This window comes from Gymnogyps californianus, chromosome 15 (assembly GCF_018139145.2).
Source record: "Gymnogyps californianus isolate 813 chromosome 15, ASM1813914v2, whole genome shotgun sequence".
Taxonomy (NCBI): Eukaryota; Metazoa; Chordata; class Aves; order Accipitriformes; family Cathartidae; genus Gymnogyps; species Gymnogyps californianus.
In genome coordinates, this window is record NC_059485.1 from 12,850,639 (window position 1) to 12,871,354 (window position 20,716).

Sequence of the window (20,716 nt, forward strand, 5' to 3'; positions counted from 1 at the left end):
TTTCTTCTTAGTAGCTGGTACAGTGCAGTGTTTTGGATTTAGTGTGAGAATAATGTTGATAACATGCTGATGTTTTCAGTTGTTGCTAAGCAGTGTTTATCCTAAGTCAAGGATTTTTCAGTTTCCCATGCTCTGCCAGCAAGCAGGTGTGCAAGGAGCTGGGAGGGAGCACAGCCGGGGCAGCTGACCCGAACTAGCCAAAGGGATATTCCATACCGTTTCCTTCCCCCCGCTTCTTTTTTTTTGTTATATTCCTTTTCATTACTATTATTATATTTCATTATTATTATTATTGTTAGTATTATATTTTACTTTAGTTATTAAACTGTTCTTATCTCAACGCACAAGTTCTACCTTCTTTCCCGATTCTCCTCCCCATCCCACTGGGAGCGGGGGGGGTTGGGGAGGGGTGAGGGAGTGGCTGCGTGGTGCTTGGCTGCTGATTGGGGTTAAACCACGACAACATCACAACAACAATTTGCCAGCCTAGCTTCTGCAGTCCGGATTCATTTTTGTGCCAAGAGGACACAGCTACCATAAAGCTCCCTGTGGAGAATTAGGCAGATATATGAAGACAAAGACATGAAGCTGTTTTCAGCAGCAAGGTATCAAATGTTTTCTAAACTATCTTTGTGTTGATAGGTCCACATTTAAACTATGAATTCCACCACTTTCTTCCTCACCTGAATACCAGTGATTCATTACTTTCACTGGCACTAGAATGATTGTGCTATGGTACATGCTGGAACTTCCCAGTGGAAAAAAAACCAAACTGAAACAACTGAAAATTAACAAAATATTGCTGGTTTAGCAATATTTTGCTAAAGCACTGCTGATTTATAAGCATGCTGTTCTCTTATTACACTATTTTTACTAGCACAAGGTATTTCATCAGGAAGCCAAGGACGGAGTGTGAAGCATTTTCACTAGCAGTTGGCTGTAGCTGCATGCTCTGCAAGCACACCATAAGCACCAGGACCTGCAGCAACATCCAGCTGCTGCCTGGCCTACAGAGGAAAAGACACTGACAAAAGCTCTTATTCCCCCCCTTGGTTTTCAAGAAGTCTGTGAGCATCATAAACGTACAAATCTCTTAGCAGCAGTTTTGGGACAGACAGTGAACAACAGTATTCATCCTGTTAACAGAAGGACTTGTCGTTTATCTATAGCTGAGAGCAATTAAAAAAAAAAAAAGAAAAGAACAGAAATTCATATCCTTTCTGTCACTACCACTGGACTTCATATAACTAGTCCAGTACACTGGTACATTGGAGCATGTGACAAAAAACCCCTGTGTATACTGGTGCTTTGGAGTATGTGACAAAAAAAACTGTAATTCCCCTTACATTGAAATAAAATAGAGCAAGAATGAGAAACAGAATACAAATGCAAACCCAAACCAACAAGGAAAAGGACGTGTGCAAAACCACAGCCTGTGTCAAGTTTCAGAATGATGGAGGCAAGAAAACTGGGCAAAAATACTACACTGACAGTTGAAGAAACCACATATTTTAGGGGCTTCCCTAGAGCATTTCTGATTTTTGTCAACTAAAACACACACCAGGCACAAAAAATACTATAATTCACATCAGACACAATAGCTCTACATTTAGTCACTTGAATAAACCAGCACTCACCACGACTTTCATTCCAGTAGCTGTGGTGTTATTCTTGTAACTGCAGACGGTGAATGCGGTATCATAGACCCAGTCACACTGCCTTCTTTTTCAGGAGCTTCAGGTCCATGTTTCCACAGTCCTGCAGCGTGGTCTCTGGGCTGCTCTGTCACGGGGTAGGGGAACTCTCAAACCCTTCTGCTGAAGCTGCTCTACCCTGCATGAAGGATGATTAGTGTATTCTCTGAGAAACAAACAGGTTTGGGTCCTTGCCCTTCTTCCAAGGTTTATTTCAGTATTTTTACTTGCTGACTATTTCTAGATTTTAAAGTTGTGTGGATCACGAATTCAGGCCCATTCACAGGAGAAACAAATGCTTCACCCTCCAGTTGGTAGTCAGGCAGAACAGCTTTCACAGGAACAGCTGTGGAGGCCTCCAGTACAGCCCAGAGCTTCCTCCTCTTCTAAGCTGGGAGGTTGAGGCTTGTCACCTTTCAGGCAGCAGAGGGAATTGTGGTCTCTTCCCAAGCACAAACTCCATTGTAAAAGGGGCTCAGAGGCCACAGATATGAACCTTGCTTTTGGTTTTGCCAAAGAGGTTGGGCCTCTACCTCCAGGAGAGGTTCAGAGCTGTGTACTGCATATAGAGCGAGTCATCTCCAGTAGCACCTGGTATATCTTGTAAAGAACATGCCATCAATGTGTCGGACGCTGTTCCAAGGCACTTAATGTTCCTGTGGCTTATATGGGGGATCCAGCTACCTAAAGACCAATCCTGAGCACCTCTACCTCTTTGTATGATTCAAGCCTACAGAAACTGTATGGATTTTGTGAATTTTAATTCCTCAGACACCCCTTCAAGTTCTATGTGACAGAGTATAAGGCATTTTAGGGAGCTGAAGCTATTCAGTGAACTAGGAAAAAAATGTATTAACAAATTAAGGAAAGATACTATTAAACAATAATGCTGTAGAAGTAGGGACCATAGTCTGCTTCACAAAAATCTGCAGGTCAAAAGAATTAAGAACTGTAGGTACAGACTTCTCACTTCATTGCATCACCAGATGAGGAACCCTTTCTTACTTCTCTTTTTTGTGTTTTGCCTATATTCTACTTTTTTCTGAGAAAGTTATTGCCTTTACCACCCCCCTGACACCAATTTAGAATAAATAAGAACAACAAATGCAAGCAAATATAGCAAAAGCTGCTTAACCACAGCCTCCACAACAAAAGATGAAGCAGACATTGCCAGTGAAAGCAGCGGTTGAAGAACTGTCCAGCAAGCACCTCAGGAATCTGAACAAGACTATGTAGCTATTACTAGCAGCATGGAAAAAAAAAAAGTGCTAATGAATAAGCAGCTTACAGCTTTTATAGGCAACTTCAACTTTTATTTTTGCAGAGAAAACAGTAGAAGCAACATTACTCAATTTTTCATATTAACCTCCTATTGTACTGAGTTTCTCAACTGTTTGATAACCCTTAAGATCTTTTATTTAACAGGTTTAGATTACTTTTATATTAATTTTTTTTTTTTTCCTCAGCAAGCCTATAGAGGACCGCCTTAAGTCAGGAAAGGTATTGGATACTTGTGTGAGTGTGTACAGACCTTCTAAATTCATATAGCAAAGGAGGGAAGGGACCCCAAGCACCTCTTCTCATGAAATCAGAAGACTGCCACTCTGGGAAATGGATCCTATCCCTGCTTACCACAGTGGATCTATGAAGTCACTTAAACCAAACTTTTGACAGGCATCCAAACAGCCCAAGTTCCTAATTTTTGGAGTCCCCAAATTGAGAAATAAGAGATGATTTGCAGAAGTAACAAGTACCAAGAACTGCAGCTGAGAATAACTGAAGCTTTGAACATACCAAGAGATATATAAAGCTAAACACACTAAAAAGTCTGCATCCAAATGTTGGGAAGCAATGCACCCCAAGCTGGAAGAGAGCTGATGACTTCGCTTTGGTCTGCCTTTGTTTTGGCTGTTTCTAAGTGACCACTGCACAGTCTCAACAGAAAAAGATACTGAAGTAAACTCATTAATAATTGCAAAGCATTTTGTCTCCCAGGTAACCGCACTGGAGATTCCTACAGCATGAGTTAAATAAGGCCTAAAGCCACACAGTGAATACAGAGGATAAAATAAGCTGTTTAATAAACATATGTAATGTTTTCTTGATTTTTTTCTTAGCTGAAAGGAATACAGATACTACTGCACTTTTTAGAATCAAAACCAGTTACTGTGCAATAATGGGTATTTATACTCTTGAGATACTAAAAAATTATTTTTCATCTCTTCAGGCATAACTGAATGAAGGATCAATACAGCCTTTTTTTTTTTTTCTTTTTTAAATCTCCATTTATGTTTAGGGCCCAAACCTTTTCAGCTTTGACATATCTTTCGGTTACCCATTTCTTACTGATAGCAGAACTTGATCTCTACTGAGAGTGTATTGCTACATATCACCCAACTAAAAGACACTATCCTGATCTGTCAAGTAAATACTGTGGCTTCTTTCCTGTTAACACAGAGCTGCCGATTACAACAATTCAGGTATGTACAGCCAAAAAACTCCACAGAAATTGGTTCTGGGCCAAAGCAGGAAATCATCTTTTACAAATTAATTAGAAGGCGACGCTATTAGAAAGTTATCTATTTTAATACCTTCTCTAATTTGGCCTATCTCCTCAAAATTTAAACATTTTATTGAACCTCCAACAAACCCTGTAAGTGTATCTAATGCGAGTGAGGTAAGAGTTATTCTTGGACTGACAATATTTTCCAGTATTCAGAGGAACAGAATACTTAACTGTAAACGCCACTGAGATACTTAGATCAGAGCAACAACTGTTGAGTTATGAAAAATATTCTTGTGCAGTTTACATGGCAAGTCTCTGATACCACACCAGTACAAGATTCTGGGCAACATTCCAAAGAAAAAGAGAAATCAGCTGACTTCATGTTAATCACGTGAATATAAACGCCATATTCATCTATTTATTGTTGAAACAGAAAGTGAGAGAGATTTCTCAGTTATTTATACCAAGCCTTTGGCATTGATAGTGTTCTATGACAGAAAGGCCATTATTTGTTCTGGGGAGAGGATTGCCTGTAAGGTAATGGCAAGTGCACAGCAGCAAATGATACAGTTTTGAGCTATTTTATGCTATATGTTTCAGTCAGCAATTAAATGAAATCTTAATATATTTCATAAATGGTCAAGGTTTTCCTGTGTACAAACCTGAAAATGAAACCACAATTCATAAATTCAGTGTCACTATCTAAGTTTTGTGCTGTTGAAGCAGTATTTGAGGACTTGCATCACCTTTAGAGTGTTGCTAATCTTTCCAATGTTCCAATAATTTGTAGTTAAATCAGAACGCTGAAAAAATGTTGAAAAGAGGACAGTTTGTTCTGTGAAATCCTAGAAAACACTGGAAACTTCTAATGAGGTTTTACTTGGATGTATTTATTTTAAAACAAGGAAGAATGCTTTTCTAATAATCCCAAAATGAAGAAATTCTTGGTTTGACCAATGATTCCTCTAGTGACCAAGGATTCTTTGTAGCTCTTAATTTGCTCTAAAAGAAAATGACAACCCATACAACACCTTGAATAATCACACAACATAATTTGACATAGTTTTTTTAGAGAATGTTACTAAAACCATTTGCATGGTATAGTGATAGTCTTCTGTGGGATTATCTAATAGAGTGTGTTAGGAAAACAGATAATTCCTACAGTGAATCAGTGGAGACAAGCACTGGAAGGAGGGAAAATTAAAGAAACATTTATCTGTTTTAAAACTAAAAACCAAAACACAGGTTCTGTTTCTTTTTTAGTTATATCATTTCATCTCTAATGAAATCAGTTAGCAGCACCAGAGTAGTAAATCAGATACCTTACGTTGTGACAGGCTAATTGTCACCTCTCCCACAGAAGCAAGTACTGTTTTATCTGATAAGGAATGTAGCACACAGTTATTTTCTGGTGCCTTAGAACAAAAATGCAACGGCTCAGGCAGCACAGCAACATTACAGAACTACTAAATTCAAGCCATCAGACTTGCTGGCAGAACTGTGCTGAGAGGTGAAAGAACAGCTGATACAGTAGCCGAGATGAGTAATCTGGCAGTCAAGAAGATGCGAGACCTCCCTCCACTGTTTAATGCTTCTGTCAGTGGAGTTCTGGGAGCTGCTTCTGAGTCAGAAGCTGGTTCTATTTGAGTTATTGTTAATATGATGCTCGTAAGCAGAAGTGCATGTTGATACAGTAAATGAAGCAGAGGTCAGCTTCAGGTATGCACATAATTATTTAATAATTGTATCTCATGATAGGTCTCAGAGTTTATATCTTCTTCGAGAGTGAAAGCCTACTTAAATATTTTAATATTGTAGGCTATCGTGAGCCATCCCGTCAAATTACAGACTGCCTGTTCAGTTTTTTTAGTGAAAGTCTGCTGTACTTATTGACACACTATAAAGTGTTGTTTTAACACTACCAAGGCCAGAATATGACTACCACAATATTAACATTATTAGTCATAAAATATACCTTTCCCCCCCTACAATTACAAATCCTTCTAAGAACAGCTCTACCAGTTTTTCTGATGCATTAGGTATTGTCTTGCTCTAAATAACAGGTCTTGCACAAAGCTACTTTCCAATTGATGTTTTTGAAATGTTCACCTTAGTAACTTCTGCACTTATTCAACAGATACATTCCGGTTTAGTTAGATGTTTTACAAAAGACTAGGAAGTTATTATTTTGCAGGCTTACTAAATGCTAGTAGCTAGTCAGATCTACGAATGACTGATTTATTAGATCTTCCTTGATCCTCCACTTCATACTTAGCTGACGGGACTATTTCCCCCCATTATTGTGAAACCCTTACCCATATCCTGAAGCTCAGTTGTCTCATTTCATTGTCCTGCTTCCTTAACTCTGCTGCATAATCCCTCTGCGATTTAAATAAAAGCAGGAGAAATCTTTAACTAAAATGCTGAGTTACCTACGTTACACTAGTAGTACATCCACAGTATTACAGTCGTACTGGACTGCCTCCCAGAAGCTGTATCGCAAGAGGGGCACAGGGCCCACTGCGAGGCAGGGGACAGCACACGGGATTTGGCCCAGCACTGACAGGACGACAGACTGTTGGTATCAGCTGAAGTCCTCAAACCAGACATGCAGGTATGTATCACATTTGTACATATACCTTCACCCTTCTCTCCACTACTTTTTCCTTTTGGGGTTTATCTTCAGCGGAAGACCTAAGAAGCCCTGTCCGGGTTGGTGTGCTTGGTGAGCAAGCAGCCGTCACCAGCGGAGCGGACATCTTCAAACGCTGAACAAAGGGCTCTGGCTACACGGAGGACTCTGGCTCCTCACGCCTACAGCATGGCCCGCTGACGAGGCCCGTCTGGCCGCCCTGGCCTCGGCAAAGGCAACCGCTGAGAGCCTAAACGTGACGGGGAGGAGGGTGGCAGCTAAAGGCACCTCAGCGACACGGACGCAAGGGAGGAGGCAGGTCTCCCCGCCGGGCCCACCACTAGCACCAGTTTCACTGGGGTCACCCAGCTCAGAGCCGCTGCCGAGCCCCGAGCACGGCCCGGGTGAGGCGCAGCCGGCCGCGGCCTCTGGGCGAGGGGGAGCGCCGCGCTTCGGCTCCCCCCCCCCCGCCCGCGAGGGCGACCCCCGGTAGGGCAGAGCAGGGCAGGGTACGGCACGGCAGGGCCGGGCCGGGCCGGCCCCGCCGCGGGCTCGCCCCGGGCAGGCGGCAGCCCGGACCCTTTTCCCTGGAACACCTCCCGGGCCTGGCAACCGCCGCGCCTGGCAACCGGGCTGCAGGGCCGGGCCGGCCGGCTGAGGCGGAGGATGAAGCAGGTAGAGGCGCCGGCGGGCGGTGCGGGGCGGTGCGGGGGGCGGCGGGCGGCGGCGCGGCTCCCCCGCTCCCTCCCCGCTGACGGGCTCCCCGCCGCAGGCGCTGGTGGACGACACCGAGGATGTGTCCCTCGACTTCGGGAGCGAGGAAGAGCTGGCGCTGCGGAAAGCCAAGATCAGGTAACGGCGCGGGGGGCGGAGCAGGCCCGGCCCCGGCGCGGAGGCCTCGGCGTCGCGGCGCTTGCCTGAGGTAACCGGGCCTGGGCAGCCCTTGCTGCTCCAGCTGGACTGACGCACTGAAATACAAGAAACTCCATTTAAACACTTAATTCACATTTTTTTTTTTTACAGGGAGGGTGGTCAAGCGCTGGAACAGGCTGCCTGGGGAGGCTGGGGAGCCTCTGTCCGGGAGAAGCTCAGTGCTGGGCAGCCAGCTCCGGCTGCCCGGGCTGGAGCAGGCGAGGTCTGCGGCCCTGCCAGCCGCACCGCGGCTGCGAGCCCAGCTGCTCAGCAGGCTCAGCGTCGTCCTGCCATTGGAAACAGAAATTTTACATATCCAAAGCCAACATATCACAACCCCCCCCCCCCAAACTATTTTTGTTAGATCTGGAGAAGTGGAGAGAGCTCTCATCTTCAGCAAAACAGGTGCAGCAGAGTGGTCTGGCATTGCATTGCACACCCAGCTGAAGGGAAACAGCAAGTTATTTACAATAAAACTGTCATATTTTCCTACCATGGGATGTGATGTTATGTGGAATATAGTATAGATCTTATCCTTGTAGCTGTTACCTAAGAAAACCCAACCCATTGATCCATGTCATCTGTCAGGTTAAGAAGTCTGCCATTACCAGAGGTGTCACTGCGCAGCTCTGTCCACACCGAGGTCCCAGGCAACAGAGCTGTTGTTCCATCAGTGGCTTTTGAAGAATCTCCAGGCAAAGACTGTCAAGGGAAAAGTTTTATGTCAAAAGGAATTATACATATGCATGCACTCGTCAATAATGTGTATAATCAACTTTGATTTATATTGCTTTCTTCCCTTCCACCTTGCCCCAGTTTACTCTGGTCCATTACAATGTTAATATTTCTTGTAGGCCTAAACAAAGAAAAATAAGAGATGTTAAGCCTAACACAGATGTTATCAGAGATGTGCAAACAAGCAATCATGTAGCTTTACAAGACAATTACTCTGTTTTACTAGCGTCTGGTGAAGCATTTCTGCCCTTCCAGTGCATCGGACTTTGCAACTACATGATGAGTCAGCCATGACACAAGATTAATATTCCCAGAGTGACATTGTTTCTGTGCTCTAGCAGCAGCACACGTTTTAAATGAAGGTGTATATTTTGGTGCAGTCTTGGAGAACATAGCCTAAAGGATTAAAATAAACTGGGAAATACAGTTTAGAAGTGTCTTGAGCACGTGAGCCACAGATTCAGTCTATGGGACCAGATTAGAGTTAGTGTGAAGTGAAACAACCCTGAAATGTTTGTAGGAGGTCCACAGCACCAGTTACTTTACTCTAGAGATCTTTTCCTACTGGTTCACGCTACCTGATTATATAGACAGGCAAAGTATCAGTAAACCATACTATTAATTGATCCAGTTTGTGTAGATACTTATTTCATTAGAGACTGCTCTGCTTTCTTGCCCTCATTGTGACAATACTAAAAGATAATCTCATACTGAAAAGTCTTCTGCTATAGAATACAGAAATGAAACTCCTTACATTGTTCACACAGAAGTTTGTTTTTATATTTCTGAAGAATCTTGTGCAAACAAGCCTGGAACACACCCACGTGCTGCAAAATTTTGTTGTCTTATGTCATGGTTTAACCCCAGCTGCCAACTAATCTCCACGCAGCTGTTTCCCCCTCCCCGCTCCCAGTGGGATGGGGAGGAAGGGGGGGGGGGGAGGGAAGAAAAGGTAAAGCTTGTGGGTTGAGATAAGGACGGTTTAATAACTAAAGTAAAATAAAATACACTACTAAGAATAGTAATAATAATATAATCATAGTAATTGTAATGAAAAGGAATATAACAGAAAAAAAAGAAATAACACCCAAGAAAAGACAAGTGATGCACAGTGCAGTTGCTCACCACCCGCTGACTGATGCCCAAGCAGCAGTGCGCCCTTCCTGGCGAACTCCCCCCAGTTTTTATATACTGGGCATGACGTTCTATGGTATGGAATATCCCTTTGGCTAGCTTGGGTCAGCTGCCCTGGCTGTGCTCCCTCCCAGCTTCTTGCACACCTGCTTGCTGGCAGAGCATGGGAAACAAAAATCCTTGACTTAGGATAAGCGCTACTTAGCAACAACTAAAACATCAGTGTGTTATCGACATTATTCTCACACTAAATCCAAAACACAGCACTGTACCAGCTACTAAGAAGACAGTTAACTCTATCCCAGCCAAAACCAGGACATCTTATTAGAGGGCATAACAACATGTTCCAATCATTTGTCTTTAACTTTATCCCAATTTCATGTATCTTGAACTTGGTTAGAATTTGCATAAGCTATGACAAGTTGTGCTTTTGTGATTCTCCAAGGTATATGCAAGTGCTCCTTAAAAGCAAAAGGTATGTGGATAGCGATTTAGTTAGTGGCTACTTTCATAAGAAGGTTAGAAAAAGATGACTTAGACCATCTTTGCAGTTCGTTGCAGTACCATAACATTTGATCTGGAACAGTTAGGAGCATATGATCGCTTCTTTTTCAAATCAGCCAGGTAACACAAGATGATCAAGCCAGAGAGCCTGTTTGTTCAAAATTTGCCTAGATATACTTGAAGTACCAGACGGAGGTATAAAAAGCAGCATGTAGAGTGCTGCCGTGGCACTTCTGAGCAGGTACTGGGAATGATTCTCCTGTGTTTCAGTGGTATACCTTAGGGTTGACCCAATTTGATTCCTTAATATGGGATGCAACTAAATTAATAACAGCTCATTCCTATCCTAATAGGCATCACGCTTGCAAACTGAACAGAGGCTATTGTAACAAGATAAATGGTAATCATTTAGCCTCAAGGCTCCAGTTCTACACTGTATGGATGTTTAGATGCAACAGGATAACTAAAAGTCCTATCAAGTGGGCTGCTATGCTTTCAGGAGCAAATGTATGCCAAGCAGAACCAGTGCAGAGTTTTAGTTATCTTTATCCTTTATTGGATTTGAATGCAAAAAAAAAAAGATGAAAAGTTATCATGTTTTAAAGCCTACACTGTCTTCCATTAGTAGAAGAAATCATGTTAGTTTATACAATGGTTTCTTAATGCCATCATATTTCTGGAAATTAGCTTTTAAAAAAAATTATATAGTACAATTGAATTCAATATAAATGCATTCACTTAAGAAAAGCTGTAAAGTTTTTTTGTTTCAAAAAGGATGCATATGTCTTAGCTTCAGGTTTTAAAAGACAATTTTATCTATCTGGGATTGTCTCCTTATTAAAAATTCTGTTCGTATATGATAGGAGCTATAAGTTTCATCTGATGGCTGTGAATTAAGAAAACACATTTGTTCTGTTAAGTGAGGAAGTGAACTGTTTATTTACTGGATTCTGTTAGTTTCAGGTTTTTGGGTTTTTTTTTTTTTAAAGCATAAATAGGTGGACACTTTCTGAGATTGAGTTGTCCAAAGAATGAGGTGCAAGTTTTGATATATCTCCATATTCTTCCCCTAGGACAAGAACCTGCAAGTCTGTGTCTTTGGCTTGGCTAGCCATATCCTTGTGAGAGGACTGATATTCTGTAGTCTCAATAAAGTCTTTAGTGCTGTGATAAATGTGAGCCTCTTGCTCATGTACTGTTTTTTTAGTAAACGCCCTTCAAAGCTTGATATTGGAACAGATTCAGCATCCAAACAGTAATTCATCATCTGACTTCCAAAAATGAAACACTACTTCTCCAAAGTTACTTTCACATTTGAAGCACTGATATAGTTATAAAAGGTCAGTCCACCCCAATGCGCTTTAGGGTTGTGATCTATGAATAACTTGTATTGACACAAGATACCACTTATGTAATGAACTCTTACATCTTCTTGAATGAGATCAAGACTTGAAGTAGCAAGACAGTATCTGTTTTTGACGGTTCACAATATTCCCTCCGCTCCACCCACCCACCCACCCGTCTGCTTATGGCAGAAAAAGCTCCTTTCGCTTAAAATGTCACATGTTTAGTTTTAAGTCAGAATAAGTTTTTGGAAAGTTTGAGGTTAGCATGTGCATGATCAGGAGTAAATATAAACTACAGCTGTGCATCATTCTTGCTTCTGCAATCGTGTGTGTAGTACTACAAGAACAATATTGCCACTATAGAGTAGATAATTAGTAGAACAGTTAAACAGCTATAGAATGCTAATATTACAATAAAGATTAAATATAATAACTATTATAATTTAAATCTAATTATAAATTAGGTTTATAATAAACAATTGTAATTGTGTATATGTATCATTTTATTATACACAATAATACAATAACAAATTTAATAGTTGAATAGTTAATTATGACCTAGACCATACTACTGTTAATTGTTTACAGAGGTAGAGGAGCTTAATGAGACAATCGCTGACTTAAAAAAAAAAAAATCTTATTCAGAAAACAAGTTTTATTCACTCAGCTTCAAGGGAAGAAGTTACTTAAATGCAATAGCCTCTAGTTAATTGTCACTTTAAACTAATTAACACAAAGGCAACTGTACGGAGTAGCTTTTTGTATTTGGCATATTACCCTGAAAATTGTACTGTGCTCATTCTAGTATTCTCCAAACCCCCGTCTTACTGCACAGGCCAGTATTCCATGCCATATAGTTACTTCTTCCACTGAAATTCCCCTTTATTTTGTTACAGACAAATTTTAGTTTGATGAGCAAAGCACGAATATCTAGTGAAATTAATGAACATTTATTCATAAGAACTGTTAGATTCCCAAATCGTACTCCCTCTGTAAAAGGAAGTGTTTGGTTTCAGACATTACATATGAAGGTTCATTTTGTCTTATACCCAACAGCTACATTTTTTTTTAAAATTTTTTTTAGTTTCAGAGTTCCTGTTCTTGTTTTCAAAGCAGTTCTGAAAAGCGTAAGATCAGTCTCAATTCTTTTGTGCCTTGCAATGCTGATTTATTTCATGAAAAGATGAGGATTTTAGGGTACACTGTTGAACACAACCACTAAATTCCTTCATGCAGTACCAAAGAAACTGGTAAAAGACTCTAGATTTTGTTCTATCTTTGAGAAAGTTTTGACGTGAACAACACATTCCAACTTTTAGCTTTAGATTGAAGGTTGGCTATTGGAAATACTATTGCTTTGATAATGAAGATATACATCAACATATGAAATAACAACAGCTACAAACCAAAAATACCATTATAGACTAGAAATAGTTGTGTTATACTACATTGTTAGCAAATACTGTAATATTCCTTCTCTTCCCATAACTTCCTAAGTGCTCTGTTTTTTTTTTTCTAGGCACCCACTGGCCACCTTTTTCCACCTGTTTTTCCGAGTGAGTGCTATTGTTACCTACTTATTCTGTGACTGGTTCAGCAACAGCTTTGTTGCCTGTTTTGTCACTATTCTCCTTCTTCTGTCCTTTGACTTTTGGTCAGTTAAGGTAAGATGACCCTGAATAGTAATTCCCTTTGAAAGTATTGTGTGTGCCATTAATTAAAACAAAAAAGGAAATATGTATACTGACAAAAGTGACAAAGACATTGTGACCTGTTGATTTATTAAAAGTCTAGCCCATTTTAATTAAGACATTTACATCTCGTAGTTACTGTTTATCACCATGTTCTCTATGGCTGATGGGAGCTACTAATATGGTGAGAAAACCTACCTTGCCATAGGTAGATTTGTTTGTATGCTTTCCGTCTTAAAAAAAAAAAAAAAGAAATAAAATAATACTGGCTTTCAGTAATGGATGCCAAAGGATGTCCAAAGCTGCAATACTGTGCCCAGGCCCAGCATGCAGGAGCTGCAGAAGGCTCCTGGGAGCCCAGCTATGGCACTGGTGCCCTAATCACCTGCAGGCAGGTGGGTCAGGCCAGCCCAGAATCCCAGGAGCTCCACATGTAGAACAAGGCTTTTGTTTTGTAGAAGTGAAGCATTGATGCATCTCCAGTATACTGAAAACTTCTAGTATTCATCCAGGTGCAGAAATATTTTCTTAATTTGTTTACTTGATTCCATGTAGCTTACTTGCCTATAATTAATCTTCCATTTTTTCAGTGTGTTTTTGTTTGCAGTTCTCTCTTGCTGAGGAAATTTGTTCATTGGGGGCTTCTCCAACAAACTGACTTAGAAAAGATACATCCGATAATTTATTACCTAAGTCAATGTTATTGTGCTAGTTATCATATTAGAAGAGGAGAACAGGCCTCTAAATTTGCAGTAACTCATCCATCCTTAATGACTGTTGTGCTCAAGCTGGCACAGCTTTTAGAACTAATTTTAGTATTTGATAAAAGAATATGATTTTTCAGACATGCTTGTCTTTTTTTTTTTAAATGTTAGTCTGACAAGTGAATTATGCTACTGATTAATGCAAATAATTGTTTCTGTCACTAGAACGTGACAGGAAGACTCTTGGTTGGTTTGCGTTGGTGGAACCAGATTGATGAAGATGGGAAAAGCCACTGGGTGTTTGAAGCAAAAAGAGTAAGTATGTTAATAAAAGCAGGCGCAGGACAAACAGAATCCATGGGAAAGCTTGTAAAGCTGATACTAGTCAAATAAAGTAACAAATAGAGCACCTTTTTCTCAGTTAACTTTTTAACAGTTACTTTTTATCCAGCTTCTATAGAAGATAATGTAAATATTCAGTTGCAAGCACACTGGATTGTCACATCCTGGAAGCATTCAGGACAAAACTGGTCTCGCAACATTGTCATCATATGCATCAGCAGAAGAAATATTCATAGCATGGTACTATCGGTATGAAATGTTTCTGGTAGTTCTATTTTATTTTCTAGCGAGAACATCTTGTAATAAACACATCTTCCCATAGTTAATCCCAACCCAGAATCCTCTTCAGGAAACATCTATGTTGAAAGCAATGCTGAATAGTTCGAATTCAGTATTTTAAAATGAATATTTTATTCATGCTCATGGAATATGGTGGGGAATTGAACCCGGATCGCAGAGCATTCTGATACTGCTAGTGCTCCCCCGAACACCCTGAGCAAAACCGCTATAAAATGGCACTTGGCATCGCTGCCAGAGTCAAGACTGCAGGTTTTTTTTGCTTTCACTTGCTAACGTTCTCTCCACAGCCCCATTCAGGCCAGAGCCTGGCAGAACAACACTTCAAGCGGCACTCACTAGGACATTCCTTTCAAGCCAGTCCAGCCACGCACACAGCCTGGGTGCTGAGCCCGGTGTAAAACACTCTGAACGCGCAGGTCCGGAGTGCCCTCTAGCAGCCCTGCGGCCGCTTGCAATGAGAATGCGGCCAAGCAGGAACGCAACCGGCAGAGTGGGGCTGCACACCATTAAGAGGATAACAGACGTTAACGTTCTTCATGTAATCTAAGCGAAAGCTAAAGAGAGAATATAGGCAAGCCTGCATGAAAGCAAAGAAACTAGAAGACCTTCAGAGTTTCTCAGTTCTGTCAAGTCGAGACAGTAAGCAAGAGCTTTCTTAGCACTTAAAAGCAATGGCATCCATAAAATGACCTCCTGACCTCAAAATTACTGTGAGATGAGCAAGCCTAGTTCACCTATTACTTCTTCTTAAACCTAGCCTAGAAGTACAAAGTTGACTCATCTGTATGGGCTAAAGCCTTCCAAAAATTCTGGCAAATGGTAGCTTGATTAATGTGAAAATCATAGCATCACAGGAAGGAACATATAATTAGAGTGGATTGTATTTTTGTCATGGCTTATCCATGAGAAAAACTTTGTCATAGCAAGGTCCTGGAATACATGCAATTCTCTTACTTTCCAGAGTCAGGCATTCCCCACCTCCTTTGCCAGTCCTCTGGCAACTTTTTAAGGTCTTTTGCTTTCATAGAATTATAGGATGGTTTGGGTTGGAAGGGACCTTAAAGATCATCTCATTCCAATGCCCCTGCCAGGAGTAGGGACACCTTCCACTAGAGCAGGTTGCTTAAAGCTCCATCCAACCTGGCCTTGAAATTTACCCTCTTGCTTTACAGGTATATTTGCTTAGAAATATTCCAAGTCACTCACCAACAATAAACAGCTAATTCCTGGTGTGCTGCTGATGCAACAGAGGTTCACCCTTGAAATCCTATCTTCTGCTGAGGTTTGCTGGAAGACAAGTAATTCTTACACTTGCATTCCAAACATCACAACTTCCCTCTCCTTTCTCTGGGATGACTGCAGCCTTTTGTAATCTTGCTCATCAAGTTAACTAGGTCTTTTAGGTGCAGAGTTCTCAGGTGTATTGCTTTTTTTTTCCTCCTAAATAGTGCTAATGCAATGTCACTGTTGGGTAATTTGTCAGTAATCTGGGATACAGGTGATTAAACCCTTTTATTGACTCAGAACACATCTTTTTCTGCAACCATGAAGGCATAGAACATTGTTCTCTGGACCTCTGCAACATCACTGGTTTAGAGGGTACATGAAAAAATTAAAGACACCTTGTAATTATTGCATCTTTCAGGGTTTTCTTAGGCAAGATAGAGTAACTTAACCATATTTACAAGTTGGATGCCATTGTCTACCTCATGATGGATGGATGGATGAGTCTTATTTTTACATGGAGAATTCAAGATACTGAAAATGAACTAAAAGTCTTTTCAGTTTTCAGAGTGGAAGAGTCCACAGAGTTTTCTTTTCCAGTTGTGAAGCTTGTATTTCAGAACCTAGCAAAGATCAGAACCTTCTGAACAATTCTATTTCTTTAGTTTCTTTTAAGTGTTAGGAGTTAACAATGAGCCTTTCAGTGTAGATAGAGACACGTGAGTTGTGCCGACCTGAAGAAATCTGCAACCAGGGCTTTTTCCAGCCTGCTTGGAGGTTTTTTGCTCTCCCTGAAGAACACAAATAGAGTACCATGAGTAATGATGCCTCTTTCAGAGAGATGCCAGCAGTTACTATGTTGTCCAATACTAGTATCGCAGAAGAGCCATTTTCAAACCACAGTTCTTAGTTTATGGAATATCAGTGGACTTCACAAGCAAAATTGAAGTATTAGTTTACATAATAGAAAACTAAGCTTCATGCAAGATTTAAATTAAGCTAAGATACTGCATGTTTTTAGGAAAATGTATGGAGATGGGCACTGTTACGAGAATTCCATTGTCTGAACTGGAACCAACTGATAAATCCTATGGGGGATCTTTAAAGTTTGCTTGTTAGCACTTGCAACAGCTCATTGCAATTTCCACGTTAGATACTACAGCTTTTCTGATAGTGGACTGATTTTTTCCCCCATACTTTTGATTTGTGAACAGGGCACATGTCACGGATCTACACTACAGACAGTGAAGTACTCACACTAAAGTTCTGCTTGTAACACTGTCTTCTGTTTCACACTTCTCTAAGGCCTTGGTAAAGTTTGAATCTAGTGTCAAAGTTAACTTAGTATTTCTGAAGTTTAAAAGCAATTGTCAGTGTAACAGAACTTTGATGTTCAACTACTACTAATCTGTAGTGTTAGTGGGAGCTATCAGTGGGAGCTAAAAGGAATAATTATCTCATTTAAATGTGAACAGAGACCAGAACATTTTGAAAAGAAAATGCTGTCGTACAGTAGGGCAGCAGGCAGAAAACTTGGCATTTGCTACTTCTCTTCTTATTCAATCTTCCTTCTATGCATATAATAAGTGAAATTTAGGTAAAGAAGTGATTTTGTCCATTCTTCCTCCTCTGCCGATTTGTTATTTATTGTGGATTTTGTCTTTGTGACTAGTGGTTTCAATAATTTTCCTTCTAGGTGCCTACAATAGCTGCCTCAACTGAAGCTGAAGCTCGAATCTTTTGGCTTGGTCTCATTATCTGTCCGGTTATTTGGACAGTGTTTTTCTTTAGCACCTTGTTCTCCTTGAAGCTGAAATGGCTGGTAAGTCTGGGGGTACTGAAAGACCTACGGCTGACAGACAGCGTTGGTAGAGGGAAACCCCAGATCTGTTAGTTTTGCAACAGTCTTTGAAGCAAATCTTCCAACAGCACAAAAATTCCACTAACAGCTTCAAGAAATCACAAGGAGTTTTCTGCAGTCAAGCCCCGCGCTCTGGAACGGATTAGTAATTTTTAGTCCCACTTCTACTAGGTTATTGGATGTCAACTCCTTCATCTAACTTGAGAACCTCGGGTGGTTGGCAAAATTACGGACTTCTTTTTAACTGTAGCAACTTACTTTTCCCCAACTTATTTCAGTCAAAGGAAACTAATAGGAGAGGACAAAAAATGAACCAGTGATGCTGGTTTTCAGGTTTTCACATCTCCTTGGGAGTTGAATGTTACTTGCTCTTAAAAGTAAGGATTTTAGATCTCTGGTGCCATTCCCTTTTGAAAGAACCAGTATCATAGTGCTTAAAACCTTGATGTGTTGAGCTATAAGTATGTATTTTATAATTACTGTATTTATAAGCCATCTACTCTACAAAAAAAAGAAAAACATTACACATTTTTCTAAATACAAGAGGAAATTTACCCCATGTATTGCATTAAGATCTTTTTGTCTATGAAATCTTCATGTTTTCCCCTGTAAACATTAAGTGCCATAGAATTCATTTCGTCAAGTTCCTAGCCGTGCTAAGTACCATTTCTTATCAGTTTGAAAAGATAAAAAGTGTCTTGGACATGTGCAGCTACGTAACGAGTAACAGCCAAGATGACATTATTTTATTAAATGAAACAGGAACTTGAGCTATGGGTATGAATCAATTGCAAATCATGAACTGCTTTCTAGTGCCCAAAATGGCATAGCTAAACAAGCACTAGTTAAAATTAAACCAGCAGTCTTTCTCCACGGCTCCACCTTTATTTTTGAAAACCAGAGATCGTTTGCTAAACAAAGTGGCTTCATTTACTGGCTGGAGAAGGAACCCTAACTAGCACTGGAGGCAGGTCGCTCAGGTGCTTGTAAAAGGCAAGCTACACAAATGGAAATACAATAGCTTCCAAGAAACTGTTTCTGAGGCTAAGAAAAACATTTTTTTCTAAGTTATTTCATTAGTCAATCAGATGGGTTCTGCCTGCTGCTAAGCCTATAGTACCACAAAAGGATCTAATTATTTTCACTGCCTGTTAATGCTAGATATTGATTCATATCTATCGATGCTCTTCGTAAATCTGTAACTTACAGGATCGCATTTGTATATAATAAGGCATTTGTCAGCTAAACAAGCCTGCAGGTTTGCTATGTATCTGGATGTGAAACTTTTAGATACAAATCAGGCTTAAAAAAAGTGAAATGATTATGGAATCAGTTGAATAGGTCCTTTTTTGAATAAATGCTTTTAGGAAAGTAATGAAGTCTTTCAAGATACAGAATGACAAAAAAAGTTTGTATCAGTGTATATAGAAAGAGAGGCATTTTGTAGAAAGGAACTATTGTGTTTAAATTTGACATGATTGGATCTCTTTGAAGGTCATTTATTATTGGAAGGAATATCCTCCTCTAATAGCATGTATGTATATCTAAATAGTATGTATACATATATACACACGTGTGTATATATATTCTACACATACTCTCTCTATATAGCAGTGTATTTGTGCCAGCTGAACTTTTGTTTGTCCACAGGCTCTTGTGATAGCTGGGATCTCCCTTCAGACTGCTAATTTATATGGCTACATCCACTGCAAATTAGGGGGACAAAAAAGCATCAGCAGAGTAACCTCAAGTTTTTTTGTCCCAGCAGATGTTCCCAAGAGTAAGTACCGAGTTGGTCTACTCTGTGTCAGCTACAGCCCAGGAAGTATCACATACTGACCTGCCTGATGCTGTTGGTTTTGGCTCTTTCCAGGTCTTAGTTCCTAAAATAACTCCTGGCCTCTCCTGCGGAACTCGCTCGGAGGGGCCGTACCCCATGTCACTTTGCTCGGTGTTCGGAAGCCTGCTGAAGCTTCACAACCGAGCTGCTTCCAGGCCCCATGAAAAATGTCCTCCAAGTTAAATCCTCGGAGGTATTGTAATTCCTCTGCTTAGGCACAGCTGGGAGAACGATCTTCAACCCTCAGGCTTCCACCAGGTTCTCCCCTGCTTTTTACAGAAGATTCCTACTACTAGGTTATGCTAACAGCCACGCTTCCTGTGTTCGTTCTACAGGACAGACAAGGAGAATGTCAGAAGACCGCACTGAAGAACGCAGGAAGACAGGCACTAGATAAATAAGGAAGAACTAGAAGGATGAGCAGTAAAAATACTCATTTATGAAAGCTGTTCTTCATATGAAGATATTTAAGTAAAGCTCTTCTAGAATTATGCCTGCATGAAATAATAAGGATTTTGTCATTTGTGTTTGAGTCTTTAGCTTCTGAAAGGTTTAGAGCCTTTGTTCCTTACTTGAAAGTTTCATCAGAAAGCGGTTTGTATAGGCACAAAGCCAACGCTTATGGTTTATACAGAGCACACTTTAAGAAAAAAATCTGTCAACTAACGTGAAACTGTTGGGTTATCTTAACCAAGAATTAGAACGTAATCAAGAGAGGATGCTCATTTGTTTAACTTTGGAACTACAATAAACACAATCAAACTGCCTTTCCCTCTGGTACACAATACTGATTTCTCAAAGCTTTGATTCCTCAATAAAGAGAGGAATTACAAAGGGCCTCTTAGTTATTAAAGATACAGAAATGTTTATTTTTTAGTGCTCAGGCTTAGGGTCGAGTAGAAGAACGAACAAAAGTCATGTAGCACGTTAACACAGTACTTGTGTGAAGCAGCCAGTTGTGTATAAATAGTTAAAATGTTAATCTTATTCCGATACCTGTAATAAATAAAATATTGTACTTGTACTATAATTAACTTGCCTAAACTCTACTAGGTTTTTATTTTAAAACTGATGCAATTATAAGAAAAGGAGACACTACTACACTGAATTTCACTCTAAATATAGATCTTTTCCACCGAGAGGAAAGATACTGAAATGGTGTTATCCAGTAAGAGAGAGTGGGCATTACAATTCATCCTAGCGCAGCAGGCAGGACAAAGCCTACTACATGTGTGTAGCAGATACATTAGGTACAAAGCCCCAATGTCAGCGAAGCATATTTTATATTCAG

The 20,716-nt window shown here is 40.4% G+C and overlaps 1 protein-coding gene across 1 annotated transcript; it reads left to right on the forward strand.

Moving 5' to 3' along the window:
- Positions 1-7,498: 7,498 nt before the first annotated feature.
- TVP23A (trans-golgi network vesicle protein 23 homolog A) lies at positions 7,499-20,449 on the forward strand. Its single transcript, XM_050905732.1, is given in 7 exon segments — positions 7,499-7,573; positions 7,575-7,684; positions 12,983-13,127; positions 14,084-14,173; positions 17,421-17,546; positions 19,236-19,365; positions 19,761-20,449. Coding segments are annotated over 7 exon segments (738 nt in total). The 3' UTR covers positions 19,823-20,449.
- Positions 20,450-20,716: the final 267 nt, after the last annotated feature.